The sequence below is a fragment of the Ambystoma mexicanum genome, chromosome 4p (assembly GCF_040938575.1).
Source record: "Ambystoma mexicanum isolate Mex_15411 chromosome 4p, UKY_AmexF1_1, whole genome shotgun sequence".
Classification (NCBI taxonomy): domain Eukaryota; kingdom Metazoa; phylum Chordata; class Amphibia; order Caudata; family Ambystomatidae; genus Ambystoma; species Ambystoma mexicanum.
The window spans coordinates 410,436,968-410,463,241 of record NC_090927.1 but is presented as its reverse complement, the minus strand read 5'-3'; the positions used below and the strand labels follow the sequence as shown (position 1 = coordinate 410,463,241).

At 49.7% G+C, this 26,274-nt stretch overlaps 1 protein-coding gene across 2 annotated transcripts in view; it reads left to right on the top strand.

The window, feature by feature from the left end:
• DDX1 (DEAD-box helicase 1) overlaps nucleotides 1-26,274 on the top strand; it is a 795,552-nt gene that overhangs the window by 144,218 nt on the left and 625,060 nt on the right. For both annotated transcript variants that reach the window (XM_069605939.1, XM_069605941.1), the window contains exon 6: nucleotides 2,086-2,133. In XM_069605939.1, coding sequence (XP_069462040.1) covers nucleotides 2,086-2,133 — 48 coding nt within the window. The remainder of the gene's footprint in view (nucleotides 1-2,085; nucleotides 2,134-26,274) is intronic.

The following is a 26,274-nucleotide window of genomic DNA, read 5'->3' as shown; positions in this document are numbered from 1 at the left end:
TTGGAAGATCCTCTGGACTCCCAAGAAGCAGGACTGACCAAGCCTGAGCCCCTTGAACAAAGTGCAGGATCCCAGAAGCAAGGAAAGTCCACCTCGACAGCCAGGAACCGCTGTTACCATTTGCGGTAGAATCGAAGAGCTGAAACACTGAACAGCCACTGAAAGTGAAGCTTGCTGGTTGCGAGTTTTGACCGTCCCAGTGCATTGTAGGATTCCCCCCCCCCCCCCCCCCCCCCCGACGCCCTCCCTATCGTCCCCACGACTGAGGCCCAGGAGCAGTGAGATCTGCAGAGCTGCACAGGAACAGAAGTCATAGCTGCATCTTTTCTAAGGTACTTTAAAACAAGTCTAAGAGAACTTACGTCTTACTGTAGAGTTGCTTGAAACTTCTACAACTCGCAAACCTAATCAACTTGTGGCCCTACATTTGATTCTTCTTTTCATCAAAGACTCCTAAGAACTTGTGCAAAGACTTTTCCATTTACTTACCAGAAGTGCTTCATCCTATACAAGACTTTTGCCCATTGACTTTGGCTTAGCCTATTGAATTGTATGCCTCTTCTTGGAGGATCCAAATGTTTTTGCCTGCTTAAAAATATTTGTGGTCTCTTGTGTTCTAATGACCTTTACCTTTTACCAATTCCTAAAAGTATTCTAAATGCCAACAGTAAGATATTAATGTCCCCAGTACCCTAATTATTGAAGTCACCTGTGGGTGTAGGTTGTCTGTGGGCCATCCCAAAAGGGTCTTTACTGATTTAGAAACTAAGAGTGTACAGTATTGAAGTGTATTTGTCTTACTATTATATTGCTGCCTTCTGAAGAAGGCTTTCTAACTGACTGATAAATACATGAATTGTTTATGCAAGAAACCGTGAGTATAAGTTTATTTGAATACCTGTAACTGTAAATCTGTGTACCTCCACTACAGCTCACATTTACCGCTCTTGGGATAAGCCTGGCTGCTCAGCACGTTACCAAAACTGTGTAGTACAAGCTTCTACCAAAGGTTGGGTTGGCTATACCTGTAGTCAGTTATCTTTAGTGTTCCCAGAGGGTACTGCATACAAACTTTGCCTAACAGTGGCTATCCTGCAAGGACAGCCAGCCAATTGGGACTGGGTGCATTCAGGTTTCCCTGGAGACAAAGGACAGGAGTTTCGGGCACCTCCCTCACTTCCTGCCCTTCCAGATAGACTGGAGCTAGAGGTGGGTTTCAGTACTGAAGCCCGCCAAAGTCAAAACGAACAAAGGGTTCAAACCTGGTTTGGAGTTTAACCCAAGAAAGACTTTGCAAACAAGAAATGGCAAAAACAGAGGGGGCCATTTTGACACAATGGTCACCCATGGGTGCTATACTGCAGCTGAGATTTTAGCCTGTGGTAGAAGAGCACAATGGTAGGAAAATTAAACCACTGCCACCAGCCATTTAAAGTAGTTAGGGTAACACAAACAATAATACATGAGTAGGTAGGAAAAGGGGCTACTAAGTAACCCCCCAGCACTCCACATAAGATGGGGTGTGCTGGACCTACACAAAGGGAAAAGGGAAGCAAAGTCAACATCACTTTACAATTCTTGGGAACTGTAGTTCACCCAAGAGAAGGTATTTAAACCTTATGAGACATTTAAAGGATTTCTCTGACACTGCGCTGAAGGTGCTGTCACCATAAAAAAGTAGATGCCTATGGAGTTTGTCAGACTCCAAAAACAAAGGAAACACGTAATCCAAATCAGTTCCAAACACATGACAGAGTGAGAAAAAAGGGCTCACTCACTCCAGTGTTAAAAGAAAAAGTCCTAAAGTCCATCAAAAGAGTTCTAATGTTGAAGAGAATTAGCACAGAAATGAGAATTCTCCCTAACACCATGTTTAACTGTATCTTTAATGCTAAATGTGTACAAAAGTAAAAGCGGCGTTTTTAATGTTCGTAGCAAAAGTATAGTTAAAGCAGTGAATCCGTTTACTGTTCCTTGTTTTATTCTGCTTGTCATTTCTACCCAGGTTGTTTTTGTTTTGTAGCAGCAATTTAATGCCATCTTATGGGCACTTGACGTCCCTGACATGTTTTATTTTATTTTCAGTGCTGAATAAGTGGCAGATGAATCCATATGACAGAGGGTCTGCTTTTGGTAAGTCTTTACTTGGTTGATGTAAGAACTTTAAAAAGCCTGTTCTGTTACCTAGCCCCACCCCTTTTTAACAAACCGCTGCTTGCTTGTGATAGCCACCCAGGAATAATGAAGTGTGAATTGTAATCCATGGAAAATACATTGTTTAAACCAATAGGCGGAAAGTATGTGCTGCTTCTATTAATTGGATGGGGAGGTGGGATTGGGCTTATTACATGAGACCAAGTACTTCATTAGGACACAGTACTCCTAATGTTACATTGTAACCATAGCTTACTGCTTAGAAGAGAAGCTGGTAACCACTATCAGTGTGTTTGCATGGTTGAGCAAAATGTGTATTGTAGGCTCTGTTTAAGGGAACTGCTGGCATTATATTTTTCCTCTTCCTGTTTAAATTGGAAGAGTTGAGATGGATTTTCAGAATCGGCCCTATGGACAGATTCTGCAAGACCACCCTATTATCTGGAAACTGAAAAACAAATCTCTAGTTTCACAGATGGCCTGAAGAGATGCTTCAAGGGCTTTTAAGAATACTTGGAAGGGCTCCGAGGGCAGTCCCTCAGTTTCGTCTTGTCTGGAAGAGGCAGTGCCCCTCCAAACTCAAGCTTCCCTAATCCCCAGGTTCTATCTCAAGCTTGTTAATACATCCTATCAGTTTTGTCTCACTGTTAGTGAGGGCATAGAGGAAATTGCTTTATCTGTCTAACCTTTCTCTGGGAATTGCTAAACTGGACATAAGCTAACATTGAGGTTGGTTCTGAGGGGTTGTAGGGTTGTGCCTTCCAGAGACTCAAGCCCCACTCTGTTTCCAACCATTCATGCCCTGATGTCCCTCACTATGTCTCACTGCTTTTCTATCCTGCTTTTCTGCTCCCAACTCTAAGTCTTCTTTACTTCTGACCCTCTCTCTACCCCCACCCTCTCCTAATTCTGCCTCTGCCACTTTCTCCACTCTACTACTACTACTACTACTAGGTGCTCCAGATAAGATTTGGAAGTAGGAGTATTTTACTCTATAAGTTGGGAGTTAAGTGATTTTTTAGGGAGTAAAAATGTAAGTCCAATTCCCAATGAGCGTATTTTATAAGCGAGTAAAAGAGTACAAATATGAATTAACTGAAAAACAAAAGTTTTTTTATCAATGTTTTCCACCTTTTTTATTCATGAACATGTATCTTAACTTCTTACAATTGTGCAGTTAAAATAGGTTCTTCCTGTGGTAATACTCGCACTACTGACCCAAACAGATCATTGAGCTTTGAGGGTGAAAGCAGGGGTGCAGGATTCTACTGTCTTTTTCCTATTGAGTATTTATACTACCTATTTTAATTTTTTGGGAGTATTTCCCCATTTTTAGGGAGTAAAAGTGGCCAATACTCCCGTTATGTATAGGGCTGCTACTATCCCCTCTCCACTACATCACCTCTCCACTGCTAGTCCTCTGACCTTTAACTCAGCCACCCTCCTTTCAATCTGTATCACCATCCACTTACTCTCCACCTTTTCTAATATTCCCATTCACCCAACTTGCGCACACACTCGCAACACAGAACCACTTGCTCTAACCAACCGATAATTGACTTCTCTCAAATGCCTTCACACTCAAGTCTGTTTTTTCTCCTTCTGGTCTCTTGGTGTACCATCGTCTCCTCTGACAGCACCCGAACAACCCACACATTCCTGTTTCACGTGCCCTACCTTATTCTCTCCCCTCCTTCACCCATTGGATTTCTTACCCCAACCAATCTTTCTCCAGCACGGGGTTGGCATGGATTCACATGCTCATGAATAGTCCCTGTCAGGCTGGGAATCCTCGGTAAAGAAAAAATCAGTTTCATTTCTGAACTGTCTTTCTCCTAACAACCAATTACTGAGCTCTGGGTCCTACTGCCCCCAGCCAATGACTGCCCTCTACCTAAGCCCCTCTCCTGGCAGCCATCTTCAGATTTTACCGCACGTTTAAGTGTTGGGAGTCTTCGTGTTTAGCTCTTGCTTTTTGGAAGTCTCAATTGGGCCTTGTGCTCCATTGATCAACTTATCTGTTTAACGGGGACCCGTTTTTGCATTCTTCAGCACCCCTCAAGGGTGAATTTCGTCGATTCTTCGTGCAGGCTTCCAGAAGATTCTTTCAGGCCTACGCTGCGTGGACCATGTCGGAGGAGAAGGATTCAACTCCCCTGTTCAAGATCTGCTCCAGCTGCAGCTCACTGTCTTTTTGGACGACAAGCATTCCGAAAACCTGTAGGATCGGTGCAGGCGGCTGAACGAGTGGCTACAGGTCAAGGCCTCTGCTCTGGGTGGGTCCCAGCTGCATGCCTGTTGGGGAGAATTCTATCTTTAGGCTGAATTTCTTAACCTAGTGAGTCCCCCAGCAGCTTTGCTGGATTTCTGGAGTTTGTTTTTTTTCTACTGTCAAGAGTGAGACTCTCTTTCTCCCACTCTTGGACATGATTTATGGTGTTCCTTTGACTGTTGATGTGTTTTATGGGCTATGGGGTCCTTTACTCCATAGGGTCTCATGTGTTTTTACTATGTGTGTTACAAAGCACTCTCACAGCACTCTCCATGCAGTAACACCGGGGTGTCATAGTGACACCCCACTAGACTCCATACCCTGGGACTGACTACTGTCTCCCAGGGCATGTAAAGTCACCATGGGCTTTACTAGTCCCAAATTATTAACAGAAACCAGTACAAACCATCATATTGTGGACGTACTGGTCGGGGCAATTCGATTGCCCCGGGGTCTGTTAGTCGAGGGGGCACGTCTCCGTCCCCCCTGATCGAGTTTTGGCTGGTGGCAGTGGAAACTATTTTTGATATTCGACCGCGAATATATCCCTTTGGGATTTTACCATTGTTCGAGGCTAGCAACTTTAATTATTTAATTCTCATAGCCTCGAACATACCGCCGGTTTATTTATTTAATATTAATTCACCGGTTGGTATTTTTTGCCAGGACTCGATTCTGAAATGGCGTTTGTGTTCTCTTCTGTGACTCCAACCCAAGTCGGGCCCTTTATTCCACTTTTTGGCGGGCTTCTCCACAGAAGCCTCCAAAAGTGATGCCACTCTGTCTGGGTACCACAGGAGGTGTGGGAGGGGGTTTAGGCACCCTGAACTGAGTTACCTTGGTAACTCAAGTCGCACTCTTGTGTGATTGGCCCAAGTGGTGAGCCGGCCGGCTCACTACTTAGCATGTTTGATTGACAGCTAGGCTGAGTGAATGGGGTGTGCTGCATAAAAGCAGGGCTTTGGGGACTGGAACTTTAGAAGTCACCACAGGACCTAGGAATCCGACGAGGGAGAAGCTGAGCCGACCTGCTACGACGACACCACCGGTGGAGCCCTGCTGAACCGTCTCACCACTTGTCCCAACGACAGAGAAGATCTCCCGGCTGGAGAGGCTTCTTCCCCTGACTGGTGGGCACAACCAGTTTACCTTCTTCTCTTCGCACCCCAGACAGTCTTGTGGTCGAATTGCCCGTGCCAAGCACCCCGGCAACCGGATAGCCACTTACCACTGGACTGCGAATAAAAGGACCGCTCCTTTTACCTGAGAACTCCGCGGCTGGTTTCTTCCCTGGCAGTGCAACGGACTCCTGTCTTCCTCCCCGACGAGATCCTCTCTTCCCCCGGACGAAGCACCGACTTGCATCCGCTGCCAGGAACAACTGCCCCCGCTGGGGTATTCTCACCACCTTAAGGTACCATGTCCGCCAGGCCTCCCTTTCTAAAGATTGCTACAAGGCAATAACCCCTTAACCTTCTGGACTGGGCTGGCCGCCTTGACCCTCTAACTGGTCCCTTACTTTTGGTCCAACTCTTTTTGAACCTTTGCAAGACTCTTGTGCACTTCAACCGTGTGGCCTTGGACACATTTCGTTCTGATCCTATTAAAGTGGATCCGGCCTACTGAACTCTAACTTCACGGTTTTCCTTGCCTCCCTCTCTTGTTTTGTTCTTGTGAAATTGTTGGGATCTGTTTCAATTTATACCCTGCCTTTCTCTCCCTTTTAAACCGAATTATTAGAGTGCCATCTGCGTTAAGCGCTCACCGCTGTCTAAAAATAAGTGGGGCCTTACTTAAGACTTGTCTAATATTCTTCTAAGGGAGTGTATATCTTTTAGTGACCGTGTTTTTGAATTGCTTACTATTAGTGCCTATGTGGTTTTAAATAAATAATTAAATCTCTTTTACACCAAGCTCTGGTCAGTGTTTACTTGCTATACTGTGTTCTTTTGACCTATTGTGAATACTCTGTATACTGCCTAACTCTTCTCGAGGGAAGTCTGACTGCTCAGCCACAGCTACCAAGTGAATCTGTGTGGTACAGACTGCTACCAAGTGGGTTTACTGCCAAACACCTTTAGTCTTAAATCTTTTGCAGTGGTCCCTAAGGGAACTGCACAGGTTTCTGCCTAACACTCTCCCAGTTCAAAGAAGGCTGAGCGGGCTTCGAAGACCTTTTTGAGAGTGCCCCTCCCACGGGGGGGTCCAACAGAAGGCCAAGCACAGCGAGTCCACTGTCACCGGGAGCTCCGTTGCGACGGGCTCCTCTGCGGCCACGGCGTGTTCAATGTCTCCAGCCTCCGTCACCAGCCAATGCTCAGGATCTTCGGCCAAGAGGAAGTCGGACCATACGGGCAAACTCAAGGAGAGGCCCAAGTCTGTCAACCGGAGAAGTCCCATGGGGAGTGGGGCTCGGACCCTCCCCCCTAAGGAGCAGGACAAGGCTCTGGCCCTGACCGCGAAGGCCCAGCCTTCCATCGAGGGGGTGGCGGTGTCTCTGGCGAAGGCCGCCAAGACTGTCCACATGACGCAACCCCTAAGACCAGGGTGTCTCTCCTCCCCCAGGAGGGAGGCCGCATTCCAGCCCATAGAGAAGACTCCGGAGAAGATGCCCATCATCTCCGCAAGACTTTCACCGCTGGATGCACAGAAGGGGGGGGGGGTGCAGTGGCCCTTCAGGGTATGGATATTTCCTATGAGGAGCTCAACGGTCTACAAAGCGTCCATGAGGAGAATGTCGGGAGCAGGCCCTAAGACGAGCGCACCGATTAAGGTGACAACGGCGAGGACACATTCTTAAGAGGAGCAGCAGGGTGACTGGGCCTGGGCTCACAGCCGGTGCCCCAGCGACCTATTCTGCCTGCACCTCAGCTGCCACCCACACCTCGGTTACCTCAGACATTTCGGTGGACATCCTCTCGGCACTACATACGCTGGTCCCTGAGATTCAGACAAGGATGCCTATTGCGCCGGCGAGCCAGCCCGCAGCACCAGTGCCGGCCGACTCCCCCACGGGGGAACCCCCGGCCAAGAAGAGTACACCCTCCACCGCCTTGCCCCTTGTCACCCCCCCCTCTGAGGGATGACACGGACGACGGCGGGTTAGGGGACCCACCTCTCCGCTGCCCAGGTCTTCACCACCAGACGAAATTGGCTCGTTCCACTCGGATCTCGAGAGCATCAAGCACTTTTTCAGCTCGCTCCAGAGGGCTTCCTATATCGGTGCTGGGAGGCGACGAGGAAGACCATCCTCTCGGTCCCACTCCTGGATGACATTTGGGACAAAGGTTTGTCCCTCATGAAGACTTCCACGGCCCTGGTGAAGAGGGATCGCCTTGAGAAGTAGTACAGGGTACCAGACTCCACGCTAAAGTGCTTACAGGCCCAGCCTTCTCCGGACTCTGGTGTCCGTGGCGACCAGGCAGAAGTCCTCGGGTGGTTCGGCTTCAGCGGCCTCTACCCCACCGGACAGCGAGGGCAAGAAGTTAGATGCCATGGGACGACCGGTCATCTTTTCTGTTGTGACTACCATCAAGGCCGCCCACGCCCTTGCCATCGTGGCTCGCTGCGACAGGGAGTTGTGGTTCAAGATCGCTCCCATCCTGGACTTCCTCCCTGACTACAGACAGTTCCATTGCAGTTGTTGTGGAAGACGGCGTTCCTCGTGGCCATCACATATGCACGACGAGTGGGTGAGATTCAGGCCCTGTCCTGTAAACCACCTTATTTGACATTTCACGACACGAGTGGTGCTACGGACGCACCCCTCCTTCATGCCCAAGGTGCCGTCAGACTTTCATCTAAACAAACCCTTGGTGTTACCAGTGTTTTTTTCCTTTGTCGCCAGCCGAGAGGACTTTGCACTCGCTGCATGTGGCTAGAGCGCTGAAGTTCTACGTGGACTGCACGTTGAGTTTCCGGAAGACGTCACAACATTTGTGAACTTTGGCCTTGTGTACCATGAGAAGGCCCTCTCCAAGGCTTCCATTTCTAGGTGGCTCTCCGGCTGCATCAACCATCGTCACTGGTTGCAAACGGACTGTTGCCTGGCCGTCCGAGAGCCCATTCGACCAGAGCAATCGCTGCAACTACAGCGTTCCTGTCTGGTGTGCCCCTGCTGGACATCTGCAGGGCTGCTACGTGGAGGTCTGAGCACACATTCACAAAGTTCTACTGCATGAACAGGGACTCCAGGGAGGAGTCCAGAGTCGCCAAGCAGTGCTGCGCAACCTGTTTGCTTGAAGGTGAGCCTGGTGAGGAGGTAAGAGATGCTTATGTTGAGCCTTTGCCTCCTTTCGTGGTTGTGCATGTGTACTGCTATGTATTCATGAGCATGTGAATCCATGCCAGACCCATGCTGGAGAACGACAGTTACAGGTAAGCAACTTGTTCCTTCCCTGACATCCCCACCCAGGAGGCGTTGCAAGTGCCAGAATACATAAAAAGGGGGTCCGCAATGCTGGGAAGTTCACAGTTGTTAGGGAGAATTTTCAGTTTCTGTGTGAATTCTCTTTAACCTTAGAGACGCCCATAACTTTTGCTGGACTCTCTATTTTTACTTGCGGAGTGGTCTTTTTTTTCCACTCGCTCTTTCTATTTTACTGTCTGTGATTTGCTTTTTGTATAGTGACACACAGCACCCTCTGTGCAGTGCCACTGAATGATTAAATACATCTTCTTGTGTGAACTACAGTTCACAAGAATAGTTTAGTGAGTATCAGGGCGCAAGCAGACAAGGATATGCTCAGCTTAGTTACAGGTACATAAAAATCAGATGAAGGTACAGATACGCTGAGCTTGGTTACAGTTATGCTCGGCTAATTGCAAGTACAAGGAAAAGGCAGGAAGTGTAGACATAGACATCAGCAATAGTACAGTAAATTATATACAGTTATGGACGGTTATACAGAAATGTACAATGTGGCAAGTGGAGTAGTTAGCTGTCATTGGCTCTCAGCCACCTAGTGAGGTTTTGTCTAAATTTTGCAAAAGGCTGAGGTTCTCTGACGTCATGGGGGAGGGAGTTCCATAACTGCACAGCCTTGACCGGGAAGCTATTTCCTTCTATAGTGGCAAGTTTGAAACGCGGAACTTGGAGGCAGTTTGCGTTGGCTATTCTGGTAGGTCTGGAGGAAGTTCTTTTGCGTAATCTGTCCATGAGGTAAGGTGGAGCTTTGTTGTTGATGCATTTGTGGGTGAGGGAAGCGATTTTGAGATGAATTCTGTCTATGATGGAGAGCCATTTGTGTTTTCTTCTAGTAGAGGATATATGCTCATTTCTATTAATCTTTAGTGCTGCTCTCAAGGCATTGTTCTGGAGCACTTGAATTTTGTGGATGGTCTGTTTATTTGCTCCAATGTAAAGTCCATTACAATAGTCTAATTTGGATAGTATCAAGGCTCTGGCAAGTGTAATGCAACTATCTGTAGAGAGGAATTGTTTGCTCGCTCTAATAAGTTTGCATGTGTATGCTGTGGCAGAAGCTAGAGAGTTAACTTGTTTGGTAAAGTTCATGGTGGCGTCTAGGTAGAATCCTAGGGTTTTTACTTCGTGAGCTACTTTTATGTTGTTCCCATCGATAATAAAGTTGTCATAATCAGGGCTGAGTTTGGATATATAGGTAGTGGTGCCCAGGATGATAAGCTCAGTTCGAGGGGATTGGGTCCTCCGACGTATTCCATATCTATGACAGGTAATCACCACAGCTGTGCTGCTTCGGAAACTTTTCCGGCGTCTGCGTCCTGCGTCGATGACGTCGATGCGCCGACGTCGAGGACCTCCTCCGACGTCCGACGTCATCCGATGTGATAAGTAGGACGCACGACGCCTGTAGCCTCAGTTCCGTTTTTTCCGCGAACGTGTTGCTTCGTGTTTCTCGGTTCTAAGCCTCGACTCTTTGGAGTTCTGTTCTTTCTGGTTCTTCGAACCTGTTCGTTTGTGTATTTCCTTCGGCGATGTCTTCCACTTCGTCTTCAACCCCGCGTCCGGGCTTTAAGAATGCGGGGAGTGTGGGTCCAAGATGTCGGTGACTGACTCGCACGACGCCTGCCTATGGTGCCTCGGGGAGGCCCACGACACGGATGACTGTATCGACTGCCAGTCGCTCACGTCCAAAGCCTTACGCGAACGTAAGAAGAAGTTGTCGGTAGGTCGGGTGTCCAAGCCCCGGAAGTCGAAGTCGGCGGGGCTTTCGACGGATGATTCGAGGGGTGACTCTCCGCGTCATCGTCGGAAGTCTCGTCGGTCTTCTTCTAGGAGTGGGTCTCGCCACTCCTCGGCCTCTTCGAGGCGTTCTCGGAAGCGCCGTCACCGGTCGCCTTCCAGGTCCTCTTCCGAGGATTCTGCCCGGCTCGTCGGTTGCCCCACCAGCCGTGCGACGCCGGAGGAATGGGCTTCCTTCGGGAAGAAAATGTTGGCGATTCTTGAGTCGCAGGGTACTCAGCCGTCCGCGCCCCTGAGTGGGGTCGGCCGTGTGAGGTCGAGAGACGCCACTCGCAAGAGTGGTCGGCACGAGTCACGGGAGCGGTCCCGTTCGGACAAGGAGGCTCGTTCTCGCCGTACCCGTTCCAGGTCCCGGTCCTCGACGCGTTCGAGACCGTGTGCTCCTGTGAAGTCTTCGAGGAAGACATCGACGTCTGAGGCGTCGAGGGCGTCGACAGGCTTTCTCGAGGCTCCGGCTTCGAGGGCCTCGTCGACGCCGTCGACGATCAGGTCGTCGAGGGACACGCTCGGGGCTCCGGCTTCGAGGGCTGTGTCGACGCCGCCGATACTGGAGGCGCTGCATCTGACGTCGACGCCGATCCTCTCGGCGCCGTTGCCGGTTTTCTCGGAGTCGGCGCCGATTTGCTCGACGCCTTTCGTGTCGGAGGTGCCCCGTGTCACGGGTGTACCCCCTAGGAAGGCTCTGGTTAAGAGCAAGCACTCTCGGGTGCCTTTTCGCCACCTGGAATATATTTCGGAGGCGGATGAGGATTCTGATGGCCTGGTTCCTAGTCTGGTGCCGGATGACATTGTCTCAGGCCATAGTCAGTTTGACGATTTGAGGCAGTCGCTGCATGATGCCAGTGGACTGGACACCTCTCCGGAGGTGGAATTTTGTAGGCCTGAGCCTGGCTCCCATGCCGATTCCTCGTACCGGCGCCTTATGGCTAGGGTGTCTGAGTATCTGGGATGGTCTACTCCCCCAGGGGAGTTTGTGCAGGATGATCTGACGGACATCCTTGATGTTGGTCCCCCAACTGACCCGGTACTGCCGTTCCATATGGCTTTACAGAGAAGGGTGGCGGCGGCTTGGACTGCTCCGGAGAGTCTCCCGGCGGTGGGCAGATCCTTGTCGCGTAAATACCGTCCAGCCAGTAGCGACCCCTGCTACTTGACCAGGCACCCCACTCCGGAAAGTTTGGTGGTGCAGGCGGCCACGGCCCCGGCAAAGCAGGCGTCGTACCCTACCATCCCTCCTGATAGGGACGACTAACGTTTTGATGGCTGGGCGAAGAACGTGTTTTCTTCTGGTGGTATGGCGCTTCAGGCGGCCAACTCCATTTGTGCCTTGTCACGTTTCACGCACACTCTGTGGAACTGTGTTGCGTTAGCGGCCGAACATATTCCCGAAGGGGATGAACGGGATGGTTTCCTTGCTATGGTCCAGGATGGTAAGGATGCCATGTGTGAGTCCGTTCAGTCGGGTCTGGACTTGGCTGAATGCGTCAGTAGGTCCATGGCGGCGAGCACCGTGATACGCAGGTTTGCGTGGTTGCGGAAGTCGGGGTTTGCTCCTGATGTGCAGTCCCGGCTCCTCAACATGCCCTTTGATGGTGAACACCTTTTTGGCAGCAAGGCTGACGAGAGCCTTGAGAGGTTGCAGACCTCGAAAGCTGCAGCAAAGTCGTTGGGCGCTGCAGTTCGCCAACCTCCGCCTTTTCGTCCTAGGGGACAGCAGTGGAGGGGTGGTTCCTTTCGCTATTACTCATCCTTCAGTAAAGCGAGAGGAGCTGGCAGTCAAAGAGGCCATCGCAGGGGTACCAGAGGTGGACGACAGGGTACCCGTGGTGCCAAGGCCGCTCGGGCAGTTGCCTCTTTGCCCTCAGGTAACGCCGCAGCCGCTCCCACTCTGTCGTGAGGCCATGTCCCATGGTTCGCCGGTTGGGGGAAGGCTGGCGCAGCATCTTGTAGAGTGGCAAGCCATTGCTTCAGATGTGTGGGTTCTGGAGATCATAGCCCACGGCTACTGTCTTCCCTTTCGGCACAGGCCTCGCGACAATCCACCGGGGAACCTCTTTGAAGTGTCCGGATCCGCTCCTTGCGCAGGAAATTCAAGCCCTGCTGGAGAAAGGCGCTATAGAACTGGTGCCTGTAGCGGAGAGGAACAAGGGATGGTATTCCCCTTATTTTTTGATTTCCAAGACAGACGGGGGATTGAGACCCATCATGGACTTGCGCGGTTTGAACAAACTCCTCAGGAAGGACAAGTTCAAGATGGTTACTCTCTCTCAAGTCCTCCAGGCCCTTCAGCTTCAGGACTGGTTGGTGTCACTCGACCTCAAGGATGCTTACTTCCATGTGCCGATCCATCCCAAGCACAAGAAGTACCTGAGGTTCGCGGTTGGCGACTCGCACTTTCAGTTTCGGGTCCTGCCGTTCGGATTGACCTCCGCCCCGAGGGTTTTCACCAAGCTCATGGTGGTGGTGGCAGCGCATCTCAGGCAAGGGGGGATTCACGTCTACCCCTACCTGGACGATTGGTTGATCAGGGGGAGCTCTCCCGAGCAAGTCCTGGATCATCTGTCCGTCACCTGCCACTCCCTCCACAGGCTGGGCTTCTCCCTCAATTTAAAGAAGTCCCATTTGACGCCAACGCAGAGGCTCCAGTACATCGGAGCAGTGCTCAACACTTCCCTGGGGCAGTGTTTTCCTCCCCAGGTGAGGGCTCTTCGCATTCAGCAGATGGTGCACAAGTTTCAGCATGCCCAGACGCTCCCAGCGTTCGAGTTCTTGAGGTTGCTCGGCCTCATGGCATCCTGCATTCTTCTGGTGCCAGAGGCTCGCCTGCGCATGAGATCTTTGCAGTGGGCACTCAAGATGCAATGGTCGCAGTCCTCCGGCAGGATGTCGGACCCGATTCAGGTGCCGCCCTCGGTCGCCCAGGACCTTCTGTGGTGGGCCGTCAAAGGCAACTTGATGAAGGGGGCTCCATTTTGGCTTCCCTGGCCGGAGGTGACGATCGTGACGGATGCATCCCTCACGGGATGGGGAGCTCATGCCAACGAGCTGACAGTCAGCGGTCGTTGGTCTCCGTCGGAGTCCAGACTCCATATCAATCTGTTGGAGCTGAGGGCCGTCAGGCTAGCCCTGAAGGCTTTTCTGCCGACTGTGCGAGGAAGGAATGTCCTGATCCTGACGGACAACACGGTGGCCATGCACTACCTCAACAAAAAGGGGGGGGCAGGGTCACTTCCTCTGTGCAGGGAGGCGATGCAGCTCGAGTTCTGGGCCATCCAGCAGGAAGTTTCGGTCTCGGCAGTTCATCTGGCCGGAGTCGAAAACGTGACGGCGGACGCTCTGAGCAGGCAGAGCGCGATCTCTCACGAGTGGGAGTTGGCTCAGGAGATTCTCCTGGAGATCTTCGCCCTTTGGGGGACCCCTCAAGTGGATCTCTTCGCCTCCAGTGTCAACCGGAAGTGCGAGAGGTTCTGCTCGCGGGAATTTCCTCCAAAAGGAGCCTTAGGAGACGCGTTCGTGGTGGATTGGTCGTTCCCGCTGCTGTACGCGTTTCCTCCAGTCCCCGTCATCCCGCAAGTGCTGCGGAGGTTGCGGAAGTTCGGTTCCCGGATGATCCTCATTGCTCCGGCGTGGGCTCGGAGGACGTGGTACCCGGACCTTCTCGACTTGTCCATCTGCCCTCCACGTCGTCTTCCCTACCGAGACGATCTGCTCTCACGGGAGGGGGGTCTGGTTCTCCATCCAGAGGTCAGATCCCTCAACCTTCACGCTTGGCTTCTGAAAGGTTGAGGTATAGGGATTGGGACCTCCCTGAAGACGTGATGGAGGTGTTGCTTTCGGCCCGAAGGCCAGCAACTAAGTCTCTGTACCGTTGCCGTAAGTTCTGCGACTGGTGCAGAGTTCGGAATGTGGATCCTTTTGCATGTGACATCCCCATGGTTCTGTCCTTTTTGCTTTCTTTGGCCCACAGGGGCTTGCAAGTGGGTACCATTAAAGGTTACCTGGCGGCGCTGTCCATCTTTAAGCGCTCGTCTGATGAGTGTTCTTACTTTAAGATCCCTTTAATTTCACAGTTTCTGAAAGGGCTCACTAATGTGTTCCCTCCGTCACCTTTCCTGGTGCCCGGTTGGGATTTAAACCTTGTTCTTAGGTTTCTTATGGGTGCTCCGTTTGAGCCTTTACATTCTTGCCCTTTGAGGCTGTTAACTCTGAAAACTGTGTTTTTAGTTGCGGTTACTTCCGCTCGCAGAGTGAGTGAGTTACAGGCACTTTCAGTTAAGCCACCCTTCACTGTTTTCCACAAGGACAGGGTTGTCCTTCGAGTTCGTCCTTCTTTTCTTCCGAAGGTAGTGACGGAATTTCATTTAGCCCAGAAGGTTGTTCTTCCGGCATTCTATCCTCCTCCGCATCCTGGTAAGGAAGAGGAGAGGCTCCATAGGCTTGATCCTAGGAGAGCTTTAAGCTTTTATGTTTCACGCATGTCCCGGGTCAGAGTGGACGATCAACTCTTTATTGGTTACGCTGGTAAGCGTTTGGGGCAAGCTGTGACGAAACAGACTTTGTCCCGCTGGATTATTTTGGCCATCTCGGAGTGTTACCGCTTGGCGGGTAAGGACCCACCGGCTGGCTTGCGGGCCCATTCTACCAGGGGTATGGCTGCATCTACTGCCCTGCAGAGGGGTGTTCCTATTCGCAACATCTGTGATGCAGCCACCTGGGCTTCAGTACATACATTTGTACGGCATTATTCCCTCGATTCCATCAGAGGGCAGGATCTGGCCTTTGGCAAGGCGGTCCTTTGCTCTGCTATTTGATTGGCTATTCTAAATTTTGTTTATAAATTCTTTCCCTCCTCCTTGCTCTGGTACTGCTTTGGGAGTCTGTCATAGATATGGAATACGTCGGAGGACCCAATCCCCTCGAAGAACAAGTTACTTTCTTACCTGGTAACGTTCTTTCGATGGGATGGTCCGACGACGTATTCCATATCGCTCCCGCCCTGCCTTCCCCGCTGCAGAATTTCTTTTGCGATTGCAGCTTACGTTCCGCAAGGCTTTTTGTCTGACTGGCAGTTGACTTATGTCACACGTTCTGGGGGAAAAAACTACAACTGAGGCTACAGGCGTCGTGCGTCCTACTTATCACATCGGATGACGTCGGACGTCGGAGGAGGTCCTCGACGTCGGCGCATCGACGTCATCGACGCAGGACGCAGACGCCGGAAAAGTTTCCGAAGCAGCACAGCTGTGGTGATTACCTGTCATAGATATGGAATACGTCGTCGGACCATCCCATCGAAAGAACGTTACCAGGTAAGAAAGTAACTTGTTCTTTTATCGTTCAGGCATAAGCCATGTGTGGCCATCCATTCCTGAACTATGCTATATATCCTGTTCACTATGGCCAGGTCCTTGGCGTAATCTCCTGAGAGGGAGGAGGATCTGGATACCCAGAAGATCCATTTCGTCAAAGAGGGGCTTCGTGAAGACATTGTAGAGGGTGGGTGACACACAAGACCCTTGTGGAACACCGAATGTTATGGGAATTGGATCTGCTGAGGCTGATGGAGCGAAGACTCTCATGGTCCGATTACTCAAGAATGACTTGCTCCAAATTATGGCCTCTTTTGAGAAGTGTGCTGCCAAATCGAGGTGACTACAGAGGACCGTGTGGTCCACTAAGTCGAATGCCGCTGATAGGTCCAGGAAGAGAAGTAGGGCCGCTTGACCATTCTCTGCAATAGTCTATTTGGGCCTTAAGGTCTATTAACGCTGTCTCGGTCCCATGTTGCGAGCAGAATCCTGATTGACGGGTTCCACGTAGGTGGTTAGACTCTAGGAAGTTTTGAATTTGCATGTAAGCCACTTTATCTAAGATTTTTAGAAGAAAGGGCACAGTCGTGATGGGCCTGAAGTTAGTTGGAATGGCAGGGTCAAGGGTTTGTTTCTTTAGTAGTGGCAGTACCCAGGACTCTTTTAGGTTGATCGGTACTGAACCTGAGGTAAAGGAGGAGTTGATTAGTTTGGTTATAAATGGCGATAGTTCTCTCGCAGCATCCTTGATGAGTTGTGCTGGGCATTGGTCGCCTTTGCAGTTGGACGGTTTCAGTCCCAGGATAACCTTTTCTACCTCTATGATCGATACCTTAGAAAAGCAGAATCGGGCTCCCATCTTAGGCTGTGGCGGTGGCGCTGAGCTCTGAGGGATGTGTGGTGTTAGCGATGCCTTCTTGATGGCAATTTTAGTTTGAAGATTTGCTACTTTGTTAAAGCAAGTTGTATGCTAGAGCACCATTTTTTTATCCTTGGTGCAGTTTTCTTGGGGTACAACAGGTGTTTCCAATTCTTTCAGAATGCTGAACAGTTCTTTGACACTGGATTTTGAGTTGGATATTCTAGTATTGTAGGTTTCTTGTTTGGCTAATAGTATTTCTTTCTTGTATTGGGAGGCGGCTTTGGAGAGGTCGAGTTTATTTTTGACTGATGGGGAGAGTCTCCAAATAGTTTCAAGTTTTCTTTTGGCCAGCCTGAGATTTTTTAGATGGGGCATGAACCAAGAATTGAGGTGTTTTTTTGGTTTGCTATTTCTTAGTTTGAGTGGGGCTATGTGATCCAGGGCTGAGGTCATGGCTACGTTATAATGTTCAACTAACCGATTAGGGTCCATGCTGTCAGGTAGTGAGTTCAATTTAGGTATTATAACGGGCATCAGATTTTCTGCTGTCATTAGTTTTTTATTTCTCGTTGGCAGAGGTGGGGCGGGTGAGGACGGGACAGTGGCCCGGTTAGTTGTCGCTGTGAATAATAGCAGGTAGTGGTCAGTCCAGATCTGCGGTACAGAGTCCATAATATTTACTTCGCAATTATGTTCTGCTATCCAATCAAGGATGCAACCTTTGTTGTGGGTAGGTAATTCAACTTTTTGGGAGAATCCTAGCTCTTTCAAGGTCAGAGCAATCGCTGTCGATTGGGTGTCCTTATTGTCATTATAGCCTAGATTAAAGTCTCCTAGCACTATTGTTTGGGATGTATTTTTTAGGTTATTGGACAGGGATGTCGAGATGTCCTCAGCAAAGGTTCCGATAGGACCTGGTGGTCTGTAGATGAGGATAATGTTTGGGAGTTGGCGATGGCTATTTTGACCGTGAGGCATTCGCAGGATTGCATAGTGGTAGTAGTGGTGATCCTCATGTCCAAGCTAGTTTTAGCTATGATTGCTAGACCTCCACCTCGGGAGGTGAGTCTGTCCGCACGTAGGATTGTATAGTTGTCTGGGACTGCTTGTGATAGGGCTGGGCCAGCCACATCATGTAGCCAGGAGTCTGAAATGGCCAAAATGTCTAGGTTGTCTGTGGCAATGATATCTCAGATCTCTGTGGCGTGTGCGACTAGCGACCTGGCGTTTATAAGCGCACCTTTGAGATGGGGTTTGTGGTCTGCTAAGTTAGGGCAGGTGGTGTTGTGACTACCTTTGGTTGTCTGTTTGGAGTTGTTTATTCTGGGTCTGTTAGGCTTGGCCTGTTTCCTGGTGGGTTCTGCAATACCCTTCAAGGGTAACTGTATTTTATTTTGGAATTTTAGTAGTTCAGCTTTCTTGGCAGGTAGCTCATGCAGTTTGGACAGGCGAGCACATAGTCTTAGGTTTCTGTCTGTAGTGTTGCATGGCCTTTGTAGAGTGGTGCTATCTGGATAGTGGGTCATTTTAATTACAGTATTGGGTTGTTGTGCGTTAAGCATGATAGGGCAGGTGCTATGGGTGGAATAGGACGTGGTGTGAGCTCTCAGAATGTTAGCTTTGGTGCTTATTTTAAGTGGTTGTATTCCTAATGTGATGAGGAGGGCGATATACAATGGTAGCCAGGGTGACCTGTAGGCAAGACTCAGGGTGTACATGCTAAGTGGCTGAGTAATAGTCAGTTAGGTGTAGTTTCAGTGGCAATTGAGGTGGCTAAAACTAGGCAGGCTAGATGCAACTATCAGGCTAGGTACAGTTTCAGTAGTAATTTGAACTGGTCAAGAATAGGCAGACTAAATGCAGCTGTCATGCTAGGTACAGTGCCAAGGCACAAGGACACAATGCAAGTCAACTGTGGTCTATTAGTGACCAAAGGGTCTATTTAGCGACCGTAGGGAACAATGCAAGTCAAGTGTGGAAGTGAGAACTATTATCTTACTTGGCTTTCTCTTTTGTGGGTCCAGCACACACCACCCTATTTGGAGTGCCGGGGGGGTTACATAGTAACTTCTTATCCCACTTCTCATGTAACATTTTGTTCACTGACTAACTTGAATGGCTGGTGGCATTGGTTCGTTTTACTACCTTTTGTGCAGGGTCCTAGCAGGCTGATTTCTAAGCTGCAGAACAGCACCAATGTGTGACAATGCCTCTGAAATGGGCCTGGTCTTCTTTTTTCACCAATTTCGTATTAGCCAGTGTTGGGCAGGATTGTATGCAGTACCCTTAGGGTGCACTACAACAACCCTGACCTCCTGGCAGTAGCAGCCCAACCTTTGGTATAAGTCTGTACTACACAGGTTGGTAGTGTGGACAAGTAGCCAGGCTTATCTCAACAGGGGTCAATGTGAGCTGTACGCGAGTTAGAGATTCACGTTGACAAGTATTCAAGCAGACACTCACAGGTTTTCTTGATGAAACAATTAATAATTTATTTACCAGTCAGTTAATATAAGCCTTCTTCAGAAGGGAACACTGTAAAACACCACACAAATATACTTCAAAATTACCCAATCTCTTAGTTCAGAATTAGTAAATACCCATTTGGGATGGCATACAGCAGAGACCTACACCCTCAGGTATGATATGATATGGCATTTATATTGCGCCTATACACAAGTGTTTACAATTGCTAGGGTGCTGTTTGCATTCAGATTTAGTTAAGAGCAAGTAAAAAGGTAAACTTTATTCGAGCAAACAAGATGCCACAAATATTTCTTAAGCAGGCAAATACTTTCAGATCCCCCAATAAGTCATTCAGTTAAAACAGGCTAAGCCAAAGTCAATAGGCAAGAGTCTATATGGGCTGAAGCACTTCTTTGAAGATGGGTAGAAAAGTCTTTGCACAATGTTTGAAAGATGAATCAATGTAGGGACACAAGCTGTTAGACAAGTGAAATAGTAGAAGATGCCAGCAATTCTACAACAAGCGTTAAGTTCTCTTAGACATTGTACAGTTCCTTTAAAATGAAGAAAAGATGCAGCATATGACTCCTGTTCCTTTGCAGATCTCATTGTTTCTGGGCCTCAGTCATGGGGACAAGAGGGAGGACGTTGGGGGGCTCCTGCACTGGGACGGTCAAAACTTGCAACCAGCAAACTTCACTTTCATTGTCTGTTCAGTGTTTCAGCTCCTCGCGTCTACTGCAAATAGCAACACCGCGGTTCCTGGCTGTCGAGATGGACTTTACTTGCTTCTGTGGTCCGGCACTCTGAGGGGGCTCGGTCAGTCCTGCTTCCTGGGAGTCAAGAGGAACTTCCTGGAGATCTTGGCCAACTTAAAAGCAACACACACAATCTGGTGTACCTCTCCCTGGCTATACGGTGTCCAGCAGCAACTCTTTGGAAATTCTACCAGCTCCGAGATGGGTGTCCAGGCGGCTTACTTTGGAGTTGATTGGTCCCACCAACGCAAAAGCGAGAAGTTGTCCTTGCAGGGGCTGCAGGGGTCGACTCTGCCTTCCAAGCCAAGAGACTCACCTTTTATACAGCTATCTCCCTTTCTTTCCAGCCTAGCTGTCACTCACCCAGCAGGGTGGCTGTCCTTGCAGGACAGTCAGCCAAGCAATCGTCACAAAGTGCATTTGGGTCTCCTAGGAGACTTAGCACAGGGAGTTTCGGGCACCTGCCTCACTTCCTGCCTACCCCAGAAACCCTGGAGCCCGAGGCAGGCTTCACTTGTGAATCCCACCAAAGGCAAAACAAAGGGACCAAACCTTGGCGCGCAGAGTAAATCTCAAGAAGGACCTTTCCACAAAGAAATGGCGAAAATTAAGACTGGGGCCATTTTGACAAAAATGGCAACCTTGGGTTCTTTACTGCAGCTGCGAACGCAGCCCGCCGCAAATGCACACCATGGTAGTAAAAAAAGAAACCACTGCCACGAGGAAAGGGTAACAAAGCTTTTTAGCTGAGATTCTAGACTAAGTGGATACTAGGTGACCCCTCCAGCACCCTATTGTAAGATAGTGTGTGCTGGGTCTAGAAAGTTACAAATGTAAGTAAAGTCTATTTCACTTTACTGCTCTGGGAAACAGTAGTACATCCCAGAGAAGGTAGTTAAACCTTTGGGAAATCTGGAAGACTTCCCTGTGTCACTGCACTGAAGGTGCTGTGTGACACCATGCAAAAGATGATGCCTATGGAGTTTGTCAGACTCCACAACCAAAAGAAACAGAGTACAAAAAATCTCATTAAAATATATGAGAAAGTGGGGAAAAAGAGTCTCGCTCTCTCCAGGTAAAAAAAAAAATGAAGTCCTCAAAATCCAGCAAAGTTGCTCGGGGTCTCTAAGGTAGAGGGAATTGGCACATTTCTGAGCATTGTCCCTAACAACCAGTTCTTTCTGGGCTTTAACTCTGTTTAAACTAGGTTTGAGTCCTTTGTGCATTTTGCCTTTGAAGCCCGCCAAGGCCGCATTGTCTGGAAAGGCAGGAAGTGAGGGTGGGGCCCAAAGCTTCGGTTTCTTTTCTCTGTAGGTGTGCTTGACTGAAATCAGTGCTGGCTGGCTGGCTGGCTGTCCTGGAGGACAGCCACCCCCCAGGTGATTGACAGCCTTAGGGCTGAATGGGATCTCACATATAAGGTGAGGATTTTGGTACTTCAGACAGTTGACCACTGCAACAAGACATCCAACAAAGAGGACGAGCAGAGACGCCAGCAGCACCTTCTGGGACCGCAGAAACACCAGTGCAGCCTTGCAGCTGTGCTGACGCAGTTTTTCGTTTCGACAGTGAAGATCTGTGCAGGACGACTTCCTCCCTTAGGCTGGTGGGACCAACTAGCCTCGAGTACTACTTCATTTTGGCTCATCCCCTCGACTTGCTGAGGGTTTCCTAGGCTGCAGAATCCCAATGCTCGCGGAACCCTGACCATAAAGTGCATTGTTTTCCAGAGAATGACCCCGGCCAAATACGTGGGCATCCTTGTGTACCTACAGAAACAAGAAATCTTCATCCAGAGTCCCTCACCAGAGTTCAGGACTGAGGAAAATACTTTCAGAGGTATTGGTTCCTTCTTGGCACTGAGAAAAAGGTGCCAAAACCAAAAAGTGGAATCCATTGCTGCTAAGTCCCTCTTCAGAGTGCTGCTGCATAAGCCCACCAGACGTTGTCCCCCCCCCCCCACCCCATCCCCTTTGTCACCATGACCAAGGAGCAGGAACAAGGGTCTGCATCGCTGCATCAGGAAAGAATTCAGCTGGAACCTTTTGTTCAATTCTAAGTTACTGTGGGTCTTTGAGTAGAACTACCTTTGCCATTTGTAGCTTCCTGACTTGGGAATTATTTTCAAACCTCTACAAATGACAACTCACTGGTCTTCCAGCTTGTACTCCATCAGTTATGCACCTCTTGAGCAACTGTCATTTCTTTCAAAGAACTCCTGATTGTTTGATCAAGCATCTCTAAGAAAAGCTGCATCAAAACTGGAAGTGTCCCATGACTTTGGCTGTCCCGGTTTCCTAAAAGCTCCTCATCTGAACCCTACTGGCTTTGGCAGTGCTTGTTCGCTTACATTGTTTAATTGTTGAAACTATTACTGGTATAAAAGACTGCCTACATCACTCAGGGCAAAACTATCTATTGAAACAGTTGCTAAAGTGTGTTCTTTTTTTTAAAACTTTTTTTTTATTCAGCGTGGCAGCAAAACACAGGCGAACAGCGCCAGGCAATTACAATATGAATACAGATGTACACAATATAGACATACAGAGGTTGCTTCATATATAAACATAACCATTGGGCATTTTTATAACATGGGCAGGATGACCGAGAGCTATGATAGGGGTGAGGACTCGAGCTAGTGGGGGAGGCAGCTGAGGGAGATGTATCCGGTGTCGTATTCAGGTCGGACATATAAGATCGGAATCTGAGCCAGATATTCCTAGGCCTGGAGCGAGTGGGTTGTAGCTGAGACCAGGCTTCCTCAGAGTCTGAGGCCCACGTGACCGCTCTTAGCCATTGGGCATGTGTGGGAGGTGAGGGGCGAAGCCAGCAAAGTAGGATGGATCGTACCGCGAGAAGCATGCAGAGGCCAGGTAGTTTTTTGGAATTCCGGGAGAGGCCTGGGAGGTCATGGAAGAGACATACCCCCGGGGAGGGATTGATGGGGTGGTCGAGCATAGCAGATACCGTCGAACAAACTGCCTCCCAGAACTGTGAGAGGCGGGGACAGGACCAAATCATGTGAATGTAATCGGCAGTATCCTGACCGCATCTAGGGCAGCTAGAGGGGTGATCGCTGGACATGTGGTGTAATCTGATCGGGGTGTAGTGGAACCTATGTAGTACTTTAAACTGAATCAGCTTGAAACGGGAGTTGAAAGACACCCTGTGTATGCGTTCGCATAAGTGTGCCCAGCGCTCATCCGACATTTCAACACCAAGGTCTGCCTCCCACGCTCGCTTCAGTTTAGTGAACTCTGGAATAGATCTGGACTGCAGCATAGTCTAGATATTTTACCTCTAGTGGGCGAGGGGGAGGTGAGTTCCTCGATGGCAGGGTCGTCCGGTGGTAATGCTGGGAACATCTGGTAATTACGTTTAAGGTTCCTACGAAGGGATGAATATTGGAGCCATACACACTGGCCACTCCTTAAGGACAATGGGAGGTCAGGCCATTCAACGAATATACCCTGATCAAACACATCACGCAGCAACTCATAATCCCGCTTCAGCCCAGTGACGAACCATGGCCAGTGGCACCCGTGGGACCCCTGGAAGGAAGTTCCAGAGAGGGAGGTTGCCATGAAAGGCGTAAGCAGTTCCGGTCAGCCTCCATGTTTTCGCCAATGCCAGGGATGTGCAGGCAACGGGGCTCTGGGAGTCCAGCTCCAGGGGGGGGCGGGTTGTATCACCAGGGAGCGGATGTCGCGGTCGCAGACCGCAAGTTTCTCGAGTCGAACATGGGGGGGGGGGGGACTCCGTTGTGTTAAACCAGTAGGATGTATATTGGATTTGGGATACGAGCCAGTATTTGAGGAAATTAAGGGCGCCAAAACCCCCGTAAGTCATAGGGGTAGACAAGGTAACAAGTTTAAGGCGAACCGCACCCGAGTGCCAAAGAAAGGAATTGAAAGTGCGGGTCAGCTCACGGAAGAAGCCCTCCCCTGGCCACAAGGGAATATTGGTGAACATGTAAAGTAGTTGGGGCAACACAACCATTTTCAGTAGACCAATTCTGCCTGCGAGGGATATTGGGAGTTTGTCCCAGACTAGGACTTTAGACGACAGATGTGTAAGATACTTCTGGTAGTTCTCCCTGAAGGTCAGCGCTTGATGGCGCGTTACCTCTATCCCCAGGTAGGTAATCGTAGACTGAGCCCATGTGAACCCCTGGGTGTCAGGGGGGGGGTGAGTGCACTCCGTGAGTGGGAAGAGTGTGGATTTTGAACAATACACCTTAAGGCCCGAGATTTGGCCAAAATGAATGACGTCCTCCAATATTGGGGGTAAGTTGATGGAGGGAGAGCGAATAAACAGCAGTGCGTCATCCGCATATAGGGACACTGTCCGCCTGGCCCGCAGCGCGGAGACCTCTATGCGCATGGAATTGGCGGAGCATATCGGCAAAAGGCTCTATTGCTATAGCAAAGATCAGAGGAGAGAAGGGGCATCCCTGTCTTGTCCCCCTGGCGATCTTAAAGAGAGGGGAGCAACGGCCGTCAGCGCGGACCCTAGCCACCGGATCAGAGTAAAGCAATCTAACCCAGGAAAGAAAGGAGGGGCCAAATTTACAGCTCTCGAGGACCTGCCACAAATACCTCCATGAAACCGAATCGAACACTTTTTGCATGTCAAGCGTGGCAGCCACCGCTTGTGTCTCGGGGTTTACTCTATTAATTATATTAAAGAGACTCCTTAGGTTCAGAGAGGTAGAGCGACCTGGGATGAAGCCCCCCTGATCTGGGTGGATGATAGATGGTAAAAATGGAGCCAACCGGAGTGCCAGTACCTTGGCATAGATTTTGACATCGCAATTTATAAGTGAGAGCGGGCGGTAGGAACCGCATTGCGAGGGGGATTTACCAGATTTAAGTAATACTGTAATTGTGGCTTCGCGGAGTGAAGGGGGAAATACACCGGCCTCCACCGATTCCTCCCAGAGAGCCAAAAGGTGAGGCAGCAATAGTGATTTATAGCGCTTATAAAATTCAACTGGGATACCATCCGAGCCAGGGGCTCTCCCCGAGGATAAGGAGTCCATAGCATCAGAGAGCTCCTCGAGCGTGAGTGGGGAATCAAGGGAGCCCGCGGCCTCCGGAGAGAGAGTCGACAAAGGAAGGGTATCGAGAAAGGAATCTACCTCCACCGCTAACACCTCATCAGAGTTGGAATATAGGGCTTCATAGAATGTGAAAAATTCCATATTGATGTCCTGTGCGGTGACAGCCATAGAGCCGTCGGACCTCTCAATCCCAAGTATATGCGGGGAACCCGTTTCATGACGGATCAGTCTTGCCAGAAATCGGCCAGGGCTTTAACCCTCCCCGTATCTCCTCGCCATGCCAGGGTTATCTAAAAATTTGTGTTCGCGCTCCACTAGGGATCGGAACGTATCCAGCTCCACCCCGATATCCGCCAGGGTAACCGGGGCGGAGTGGAGTGAGCATTTAGCCTCCAGGATCGATAATTTGTATTCACTCACGGCGAGATCTCTACGGATCGACTTAAGGACACCATTCTCCTTTGACAGCGCTATCCCTCTAAAATAAGCCTTAAAGGACTCCCATAGAGTGGCCTGTGATGCCACCGAGCCCGTGTTCGTCTCGAAGAACTCCTCAATAGGATACCTCGAGCTCGGAGCAAAACTCTGGATCCAGAAGGGAGAGGGGTTTCAACCTCCAACCTCGAGATCGGCCGGGATCCGGCCCCCAACCTATGGTGACGGTTACCGGAGAGTGGTCAGACAGGGTTCTGGGAAGGATCATTAGCTGTATGACATTCTTAACCAATTCGTTGGAGATCACCCATCTATCAATACGGGAATAGGAATCGTGGACTGAGGAGTAGAAAGAGTAAGCACGAGAATCCGGGTAGAAGAACCTCCATGCATCAACCATGGCGAGACGGGGTAGGGATGATAGTGCAGCATAGGCTGCCCTGGAAAGTTGACAGGGCCTGGACCCAGATCTATCGAGGGCTACATCAAAAATTGTATTGAAATCACCCCCCCAGAGGATGGGGACGCCATCGAGGAGGTACGTGACCTGTACATAGAAATCAGGGTCATCTATATTAGGGCCATAAATGTTAAGCAGGACTATCTCCTTGTTTTTAAGTGTGGCATGAAGCAGTACATATCTGCCTTGGGGGTCAATTTGTGAAGAGATAAGAGTGAACTTGAGACTCTTATGGATGAGAGTCATGACCCCACGGCTTTGGGAGGAGAAATC